Source organism: Cloeon dipterum, chromosome X, assembly GCF_949628265.1.
Source record: "Cloeon dipterum chromosome X, ieCloDipt1.1, whole genome shotgun sequence".
Lineage (NCBI taxonomy): Eukaryota > Metazoa > Arthropoda > Insecta > Ephemeroptera > Baetidae > Cloeon > Cloeon dipterum.
Genome location: NC_088790.1, coordinates 25,470,523 through 25,481,570, shown reverse-complemented (window position 1 = coordinate 25,481,570; position 11,048 = coordinate 25,470,523). Strand labels below are relative to the sequence as shown.

The following is an 11,048-nucleotide window of genomic DNA, read 5'->3' as shown; positions in this document are numbered from 1 at the left end:
CTTTTCTTTTCTCAGTGTGCGTGCACTTAAACATTATTGCCTTTGCCTTTTGTCACTCTTCTAAGAAAATTTGAAAGACCAACAAAAAAGATTTTGATTTGAAGACATAGAATTTAATGAGAGAATTAAAAACACGTAGAATCGATAATAGTAAGAGGTTATTTGTTTAATAAAAATGCGAAAATTGCATGTTATTTGTCATTATGGTCATAATGAGTACAGAAATATTTATTATTTATTATGTTTGAATTCAATAGTTTACCATACATATGTAAAATTTTTAAAGAAAAATTAATCTTACATTTATAGATACTATATAATACATTTTATAGAGTAATTAGCCTGAATTATGATTTAAAAGGTCAAAAGGACCTTACACGAAAACTCAAGTGTTCAATATATCAATCTGATGTTTCAATCTCATTCTCGTCACACACGCTTCTATTTGCAAAAGCAAAGGTAAGTCCGCAGATGTTTCCAGTTCCACGAACTTGTAAAATATTTTCAAAATCTTGCCCATCACACGCAGGCTGGAAAAAAGTTTGTTTTTCTTGTGTGTTCCCCAGGTTGGTCACTATAATCCTGTACTTTTGACCTTTTTTCAGGAGGCAAGGATACCTCAGTATGAAACGTTTCGACTCACCCATCCTCCACTTGAAGTAAGATATTAATTCAGTTTGTTTTAATTTGCCTTCATATCTCATCACTGCAACCGAAAAGGACAACAGCTTAGTTTCCCGATTACGTTGTAGGCCTTGCAGATTGTACAGTCTGACCGACATGAGGCACAAATCCAATTTCAGAGGTTGAATATTCAAAGTTTGCTCGGCACCATAAATCTTATTCTCCAAATCGTCCTCAGATTTCAAAAACATCATTTGATGAGTGAAGGGAATAAAGTATCCCCTCCACTGTGACAAATAATCCAAATTCAAACCACCGTCTGGGGAATGTTCTTCTCCTAGTGTTAACATGTGGAGCAGCAAACCTAGATTGATGTTTCGTGGGGGATTTTTTTTCACAAGCGTCATCTTCTCTGTGAAACTCAATGATGAGGTCTCTTCGTCAAAGAGTTGGTGAACATCGTACACTGAGAAAAATTCGAATTGAATCAGAGGCAGCAACTCGTCCTTACAACGTTGTTGAAATATGATAAACTCGTTATTGCCGTATTCCTTTTCTTCAACAGCTTTGCTTATGTTATTTCTCCACGCATTGATGCAGTCAAAAACGTCCTTCTCTTTAAACACATTTAGTCGAGGTTGTTCGAGGATTTTCTTCACAGTGTCGAAACACATTTTCTTGGACTCTGCTAAATAATTTAGAACCTCCGTTCCTCGTCTGGAAATTTCCTCAAGTAGTTCCTATGAAAAAAATGGTTAAATAATGAGCTTAAATTATAATAAAAAATACATACTTTTTCTCGATCCTCTTTCCCTGTCCAGAGCTTGTTTGTCAGGAACGAGGAGTGATAATTGATTAGGCTGCGGCCATCCAAATTAGCAAAATCCGCCTTCAGACACAGTGTTTCGGCAGCTTTTTTCAGTTCCGGCGATTGATATTTCCAGGCAAAGTCTAAAAATTCAATCGCTCTAAATTCATCCAGATGAAAATTCTTCTCTTTTGATGTCTCCGAAAGAAACCTTAATTTTAAGACGGTTAATTTAGTCAAAAATGGAATGAAAAATTTACCTCATTGCTGCATCAAATGCTTGAGGAGAACCTTCTATACGAATCGGCACAGATTCTTTGGCGCGATACTTTTCTATCACATGACACAGGGTTGGACAAGCTTTTTTCAATATATTCTGAGGATAAACACGCACCTCCTAAAGTTTCAAATGAAAATGATTTAGTTTTTTAGGGAAAAAAATAATATTAATAATTAATACAGTTTTATTGCCGCAGCCAACTTGAACTTTGCATAGTTGGTGATGAGTACCCGGCATGATCATATTGGCAGCCATTGTACGTCTCAATTATTCTATAATGATAATTAAACAATGTTAAATCCTACAATTATGCAATGTAAAATTACAGTAATGAAAATTACCTTAAAAATGATTTGATTTTCGTCTAATATTAGCTACCTTGCTTGCGCCTTGGTCTAGCTCTAGAGTGGGAATGTGGATAAATCTCGACCAGGCCAACCTGGTATTCAGAGGTGGAAGAAAATTCATGGAATATCTCGAGCAAAGGAATTTCTTACTTTTCTGGAATGCTTCCGAATTTCTCTGAAGTGGAGATGCACCTTGATGCTATGACGCTCGTTGGAAATGCGCAAACAAAAAATCCACATTCATGGAATTGTGGCACTGATTTGTAATATTTTGAATCGTAAAAATTAATTCCTTGTTTTGCTGCTTATTCGATTGACTTAAAGATAAAAGTTTTTATAACCAATAGCTACGCATTAATAATAATTCATCCAATTCAGAAATAAAGCTGAAATTATTGTTTCTTTACTCAAATGAAATCTAATGGGGATTTCCAAGGCTTTATGATTTTTAATAGAATAGTCTCACAACCAAAATTGAGTTAATTTTTACCAAAATGTTAAAGTAATCAGAAAACCAAGCTTCGAACCCTAAAGTAGTGAAAAAATGAGTCAATTTTTTATTATTTTCTATTCTCGTCCCGAGATGGTGTGTTGAAAATTAATTTATTTGTATACTGATGTCAAACTTTCCGTCTCGTAGAATTTTCCTCTGATTAGAAGTACATTTGGAAATAATTCATATTTATGTGTATAGGATAAAAACTACTGCGTAGCTCATCAATTGGTTTCGAAAGGGACCGTGGTGTGATGCGCACTAACAAAATTAATTTTCCATTATATATGAGTTCGAGGCTTTGAATTCTTTCAGAGTAGCAGTAAAAACTTAGTATGCTTGAGTTTTTTGTTAAAAATATTAAATTTCTGTAAATTTCCGATACAAATTTAATTTCTCCTCTTACGCTTGGAAAGATTCCTCTGCTGCTCTAAAAATGATTATTTTTTGTCGGGAATGAATTAAATAATCTCTCAATGGTCGTTTTTTGCAGCAAATCAAATTATAAAAATGCGAATTTCTCTCGTATTTTATTCCTATCATTCTCAGAAATGCTTTTAGTCACTTGGACTACTTTTTCATGCAGAAATAAGAAAATCTTTAAAGGTTTTGACACGTCTTTCACTTCCAATTTGACTCTTTCTCGCATATTTATTGAGTAAATCACAAAAAATTTAACATCTTATTATTACATAAATTTAACAAAATATACATTGGTCAAAATAATTATGAAAATTTGAAAACAAGAATGTTGTAAAATGTTACGATGTAAAAAATATTTCCAGCTATTACTGAAGGAGTGAATATTTAATTAACATAACATTAAAAACCTTTAGCACACACACAGCGTTAATATTTTACAGTTTATCCTCACAAAAACCTCATCCTTGGTTTAAAGCCAGAATAATATTGAAATTTAATAATCTTCGCAAATAACATGTGCATTAAAGCTAGAGTTTAAACCAAACGATGATATTTTCTTAGATTGGTAATTCATAATAAAAGCAGGAATTGCGGGATCTAGGGTAGAAGTGTTGAAAGCGAGGTCACTCAATGAAGAATTCGAGAAACACCACCGCGGCTGTCCGTCCCGCCAAGCAACGGGAATCCAGAAGTTCCAGTTCTTGTACGACGATGCATATACTATACCACAACATATTCACGGTTCACTCATATCAGAATTAGAGAGAATGGTACCTGAGCTGTTAAAAATGCACTCCATCTTCTGCAGTGTGTCCAGAGTGGCCGATCGGAGGCCAAACTTGCAGCACATACTGTTTCCATTGGTATAGGAGAACTAAAAAATTAGCCACCCGTTATTTTGGCAAGTGCGCGATACATACATTGATTATATATTTACAATGTAAATCGAGAATATCAGGTACTTTTTGCCGCAAACGTAATCAATAGTGAAGTTTGTCGAGGACGATACTGTGATATCAAACCACTGACCTGAAATATGAAAAAGTCAGTAAAATTCGCTTTTAAAATTTGTATTAAAATATTTGCAACTTCCTCATTCATAAACAATTAGGAACAAGCTACATTTGATTTAAACTTCAAAAAAGATTATTTAAGTTGACAAATTAATTTCAGCCGTTGATAAATAGCTAAAATGTACAATACTTGAATATCCCACAAGTCCAATTAAAAAATAGTGATTTTAAATACTCCCAGAAATTAAAATTGTTAATGTTCGAAATGCCCCTCACTTGTTGTCGTTTCGTCGAACGTCGCTCTTAAAGACGTCTGCAATAATAGATAAATTATTAATTGCTTCCATATTTCACATCCTTAAAAGATCCCACGTCTATAAAGCAAGGAAAATCTTGGACACAAAAAGCAGGCTGCGGGCGCAGCAGAGCAATTTCCTGAAAGAAATATCAAAGGATGAATGATCTGTCGAATAAATAATAGGAATCGCGAGAGACTTGTGCTGACTCCGACTGAGAAATGGACCTCTCCATTTCATCAACTACGCTCATGAGCACGTCAGGCGCCTTTTCATTCGCACACTTAATCAATTGCGCCGCCTTGTCGCACTCATCCATTCCACCTTTGTAAGTTAAAATGTATAGTAAAACTAATAATGAAGCTACAAAAGCTAACCAGTGGAGTTAACGCACTCATCTTCTATCATCATGTTTTTCTTGAATTCCTCCAAATTACCAGCTGCCAACTTTTCCAATATTGCCAGAAATTCACTTTCAACAAACTTTCCGTCGATCATCTATACAATTTACTCTCAAGATTGGGATGGCCCAAAAGAATAATAATTTACCAAATCACTATTTTCGCCAATGCACTTGATGAAGCACTTAAACAAAAAATTAGTTAGCACAAATTCGGTTTTCGTCACTATTTTCAAGCTTTTAAATAATATATATGGCATACTTTCATCCTCAAATCATAGTTTGTGTTGTTCAGCATATTATCAATTTCGCCTCGAATAGGATGAAATTAATTACAGAAGTAAAATAAAATTAATTTACACACTCATGCTGACATTGTAAATAGCAGCACACTCGTCTCTCACAGCTTTGCCTCCTGAGGCGGATTTGGTCGTGTCCCGGGCCTGTAAACTCAGCGTCTCAAATTCAGTCGTTTCAAGATTTTGTGTCCAAACCTCGCAGATGTACCGCAGCTTTGAATCGCCGTTAAAATCAGCCATCAATGCACTTGACCCATTGATGTACACAGCCAAGTGATTCTCCGCTCCGCCTGCGTTGTTCGGCTGTCCCCGCTGCCAATTGTTGGTATCTTTTCGAACCAAACGATTCACAGCGCAGAAGCCGAAAGTTGACTCGCAGCCGCTGTCAGTGCCTGAAGTCCAAAAGTGGCCCGGATTTGTATATTTTTCTGCGATAAGAAACAATATAGTTAATAAAATTTAAAATTTAAATAAAAATTATCATCAATTTATCGCTCCAGCAGGTAGACAGATAAATTCATTTATCAGTTTTGTATTAATAACTGGATTCAGTGCCCGATTGGCAACAGGCAAAGCCAAAATGGGCCGCAGAGGCCAGCCCTACAAAGAAAAGGGCTGCGAAAATCAGAGGTGCCCCGCAATAATATCAATTAAGCATTGTGTGGTCCATAAATTGATTAATTTAATAGAGACCTTTCACTCCAGCCAAAACTGCGTCAAATTTGTAATCAAACTGGAGGCTGAGTAGATTCATTCCTAAATCGCAGCACGCTTTCATCGCCCCTAGGAACTGAACGAGATATATTTTTTTAAAATTAGTTAGCGCATAATTTTAATTTATATAGAGACTGTTTGCGTCTTGTTCGGGTAGCTATAAAAGTAAAAACGGTTGTTTTTCTTGTACCAGGAACCAAACATATCTGGATCTGTAACAGTTTTGGAGCCCATGTGTAGCCGTTGATAATTAATAATTGTACATTTATTTTTACATGCTAAATAGAAGGAAGTCTTGCCCTCTTTGGTCGAATTTGTATAAAGAGACATCTGTTTTTGGGATCAAAATTCATGCAGAATTCAGTTGAAATATTAAATAATTGTTATTACATTTCTTTTGCACGTGATATTGGGACAAACTGGTGACGTGCATGGTGGTGGAGGCGTAGTTGGACCCTGTAAAATTAATAAATAATATAGATTAGAAAAAATTAATCCCTAATCAAATTTTAATAACTCTTAAGAGATCATGATCGTTACTTGAAAATCTAGAATATTGCTTCCATATTACTTTCCGTTGTAAAATGGCAAAAATTTAAAGATATCTAACCTAATTTAAATAATATTTACTTGGCAGGAGAAAACATTGATGTTGGTGCATTTTTTGTCGGTCAAATAGACAGTAGTGTTTTCTGTTTTTATGTTCATATGAACACAGTTTTCTGATCCGTTTAAATTATCGGGCTGGCCAGGCGCCCAAAAACGCACAGAACCATTATTGTTGTGGCACCACGAAAAGTTTTTGCCTTGTGTCCTTAGGCCAGAGGTCCAGTAGTTTGACCCGTACTTCCAATTTATTGCTTTTAACAAAATTATATTAAACCTTTTTATAAATAAATTTGGGGCGCTCGGCAAACCCAATTTTTTGAAGCACTGATATTTGGCGTCGTTTCCTATTTCAATCGGCTGCATTCCAATTGAAGCGCATTTGATGGTGTTTTCCCTCCACGTCACCTGCACAAATTAAATTTTCATATATATTATTAAAAATATAAGAGCGAACGCTCACCAAAGATTTGCCGAACACAAAAAGTTGGTTGCAAGAGGTGACCCAAAAACCAAACTTGTCCGGATCTACGGAATACAATTTTTCGTAAGTATTAATATAAAATTCAAGAAATTAAACCTTTCAATCGTCCATTGATTTCAAAAAGTCCCTTCTGAAAGGTCTCATATTGAAAAAAATAAAATGATCCAATGACATACTGTATTTTACATCTGGTGGGAATGAAGATTCGCATTTTCCTACGATGAGATCCTATTTACCGTCATAATTTAAAAAGCCGGTAATAAAAAATTATCATATTAGTACCGCTAAAGATGGGGGTGGAGTTGTGGTTGAAGGTGGAGTTTTTGCCGAGGTGATTGCTCTTGTTGAAGACGATAATTTTGTTGTGATCATTGTTGACGTTGTAAATATTTCTGTCAAAACTGGAGTTGGTAACTTTGTTCTCTGATCTGTTGATGATGATGGTGTTGTAATTGGAGTGGGGTCCATTGTTGCTGGGTTTGAGGTTGAATCCATTGTTGAGAAACGTGTCGGTTCAGTTGAATGGGCGAAGATTGGTGATGTAGCAATATCTTTACTGGTTGAAGCAAATAATTTATCTCTGCTTTGGATTCCAGCTCATTTGAACTGTTTTTAAATTCCTTATTATAAGGATTGAAATATGTATAAGCGTTAAAAAAGTCTCATTGTCTGTGCAAGCTATACCATACAAATATTCGTGCAATATTTGAACAATAAAATTTTGATAAACATATTTATATTTCCTTTTTTGATTGTTATTTACTAATTTGGCGTCCTCCTCTTAACTTTATTTGAAACATATTGGTGATCTTACAATTCTGTAGTTGCATCTGTATCAGAATAAGTTGCTGATTGTAGCTCTTCATTATTTATACTGGTGATGGTAATCTCTGTTTCCTTTGTTGAGCTCTGATTTTTAAATAATTAGGTTTAAAAGTTTACCCTTTCGATAAATTTTACTCTCACATCTTTGGGTGTGAATGCCGAATTTTTTAGCAACGATGTTTTGAACCCCTCGGTTACGTTTTGCTTTAATCTTGCTCCTGGGTTGATGCACGATTTTTTTCCACAGCATTTTAATATTATTCCTCTACGGTTGCCCTTACTTTCTATAATTCAAGGTAGACAGTAGTGTTATAGTTTTAAAAATTTCAATGCATATATTTTGGAGCATACAAAATTGCTTAAAGTCATTCGTATTAATCTGTGTTAGCAGATTTTTTTGTTGAATCAAACTTAAAAAATTACCTCTAAGGCCAGATTTTTTGTTTCTTGCTTTTGGAGACTTTGCTGCGCTGTTCAGGCCGACGAACTACGAAAATTAAAAATAATTTGTATCACTATAATATATAGCGATATTTGTTTTTTATTTTGAGGGATTTCACTTTACATTAATATCCAAGCCTAAAATTATTCAAGAGCCATTTTGGTTTCAAGTCCAGAATATTAGAAGGCATTTTTCAAAAGCATAACATGGCTCCTTTTGGCATAAAGCGAGAAGAATGGTGTCTTATATACGAAAATCGGATAATCAATCTATAGATAAAGTCAGCTCATCTACCGGTTTATGCATGAATTATCATTTATCATCAAAATAAGAACGACATTATTTAGTAATTTTATCTTTAATAATATATTTACACGCTAAGACATGACTAGATAGAGCAATAATTTTTTTGTAACAATAAGCACGCACAGTTTTATGAGATAAACAATAAATTGAATATTACCAGGATGTTTAGAAAGAAAAAGATCTTCAATATCTGCATATTCAGAAGTGTGTTGTTAGACAAATGATCAAAGTTTTTAAACGATTGTTGTTGGAGTTCCAGCTTTTAGTTGTTTCCTTTTTCACGTCATTTAAAGCAAAAAAATCTGAACATTAAAAACAAGGATGCTGGTGTGTTGTTTAGTGTTAGTCATGGTTCCATCGTTAAATTTTGGTCCTCGTGCGTCACAAAAACAACAGGTGCTCTATTTTTTGGAATGATTTTTGGTTTTTCCAGGAAATGATCGATGTGACGTTTGCTTTCGTAGGTGTTTTCCTGTTCCATCAACAGCTGGGCGACAGCTTCGGCTTCATTTGTGCGTCCTAACTTGGCCAAACACCAGGCTTCACTATCCTGCACACACTTGGCCATGAACAAATTACCCTGGTACGCGTGCCTCAATTCTTGGTACGCGAGCGAGGCAGCGCTGTAATCGCCCTTAAAATACAGGTAGTCGGCGTACTGCTTGTACAATTTCGAATCCTCCTTGAACTTTGCGTCGCCATCACAGTCTTTAGGAGAGAAATAAAGAGGCGTGAATTGAGGGGCTGCCCTTTCAACTTGCTGCTTGTCGCATTCGAAAAGCTCGTTCCCAAAATTGAAAAAATCCTCCATGGCTCAGAATCAGGGCTTGGTTGCTGTTCCCACGACGTACGGCTGCAGACGGCCTACTAACGAGTTTCTCGGCTTTTTCCTCTTCACGCTCAAGTTTTGGAAGCCAGCCTTCTCGATGGCTTCAACGATATCCTTGTTCGACCAAAAATAGAGTTGCCAATATCCTGGAAAAAATGGACGATCGACTGGTTTTATTTTATTTTGATCGCCATATGTAGGAAAATACATTTAGCAAGACTGAAAAATTTAAAGATAAGAACGGACTCCATCCTCAACGCTTAAAAATATTATTTGATCAAACCCGGCGTTTCCGTTGGAGGAAAAACCGGCGAAGTTTACATCTAGTAGGAATGAAGATTCGCATTTTCTTACAATGAGATCCAATTTTCCTTCAAAATTGAAATAATGTAAAAGAAAAAACTTGAAATTTAAAATGACAATTATTATTTTGTACTGCTAAAGATGGGGCTGGCGTTGTGGTTGAAAGGTGTGGTTGTTTCTCTTGCTGGTTCAGCAGAATAGGTGAAGGTTGGTGATAGCAATATAGAACTACTTATAGATGAAGAAAATAATTTCTCTTTTGAGGATTCTAGTTCATTAGAACTTTTGTTCAATTTAATTTTTTCCCCTTTAAACATAGAAAAATTTCTCTGCTGGTCTAAAAATAATTCAATTCTTTTCGTTAATTTAAAAGGAATGATATAAATAATATTAAATGGAATAAATCCCTCTAAAGTCATGTTTAGCAGCAAATCAAATGATGAATATGCAAATTTCTCTTGCATTGTATTTTTTCCTATCATTCAGAAATAGTTTTTGGTCACTTAGACTACTTTCCCATAAAATAAGAAAATCAATAAAGGTGTTCAGACGTCTTTCACTTCCAATTTGACCCTCTAAAGCTATGATTATTTTGCTCGCATGAAAGCGCACGATGTTGAAGAGCGCTCAGTTTCCCCCATGAAACTTTTATTTTCTCAGTGAGCGTGCACTTAAACATTATTGCCTTTTGTCATTCTTCTTCAAGACGATGGAAGAGGCTTTTGCGTCTGTGCTCAGACTTAACAGAATACTCGGTATCTGCTGCTTGAACCCAAAAAGTGGAAAAATTCTCATTTTTCTGCATCATTGTTATTCATTTTGTACTTTTTTTACTTGCTTTCATCTTATTGGCGGCGTCATTTGGGTATTTTAAAAAATTCCAAAATTTTGTTGATGATTTTAAAATTGGTAAATTACAGGAATTTGTGGTTGAGCTGAGGGACCATCACGAACCAAACATTGTTGCCTTTTTCATGTTTATACCCGAGCAGTTCGTCGGTTTTGCATTGGTCACCACGTACGCCTTGCTAAAATTCAGGCACTCGCAGGACGTGGACGTTTGGATGTCGGTTTTGGGAAACCATGTAAAGTCATTTAAGAGCAGAAACATTTTACAAGAAGCGAAGAAAATGCGACGAATAGGTTTATTTTTAATTGCGATGAGTTTCGGGGCGTTGTTAGTTTTTCAAACGATTCAATACCACCCAGAAGTGAATGGATTGACCTGGCCATACATTGCTGTTCAGGCACATTGTCTTCTGCATTCCATGTTCGCCGCCACCTTGCAAGCGGCCTTTGCAGACATCAATTCGGACCTTTTGGTAAATTGTCATTTTTTTAGATGGCATTATCTCGCAGAAATGATTTATTTTTAAATTACGCACGTACCCAATATAGAGTAAAAATAATTAAGGGTAAAATTTCTTCTAGAACTGCAACAGCCTGTCTGATGAAACCAAGACACGGATCTTGTTCAAACACCGGCTGAACCACTCTTTACTGCGTTCAATTATTTCCAACATAAACAGCTCATTGAGTACAAAAATGCTTACGGT

The 11,048-nt window shown here is 35.4% G+C and overlaps 1 protein-coding gene across 1 annotated transcript; it reads right to left on the bottom strand.

Annotated features, from left to right (window-relative positions):
- Positions 1–3,374: 3,374 nt before the first annotated feature.
- On the bottom strand, positions 3,375–7,159 carry LOC135946359 (macrophage mannose receptor 1-like). Its single transcript, XM_065494568.1, has 19 exons — positions 7,070–7,159; positions 6,974–7,015; positions 6,884–6,917; positions 6,767–6,831; positions 6,615–6,711; positions 6,328–6,557; positions 6,088–6,153; positions 5,973–6,027; positions 5,833–5,909; positions 5,677–5,773; positions 5,179–5,411; positions 5,049–5,127; positions 4,947–4,996; positions 4,834–4,869; positions 4,662–4,782; positions 4,484–4,608; positions 4,265–4,423; positions 3,750–4,004; positions 3,375–3,695 (listed from the first exon to the last, which is right to left on the bottom strand). The coding sequence occupies exons 1-17, from the start codon at positions 7,157–7,159 to the stop codon at positions 4,322–4,324; spliced, it is 1,599 nt and encodes a 532-aa protein (XP_065350640.1). The 3' UTR covers positions 3,375–3,695; positions 3,750–4,004; positions 4,265–4,321.
- Between the last annotated feature and the right edge of the window lie 3,889 nt (positions 7,160–11,048).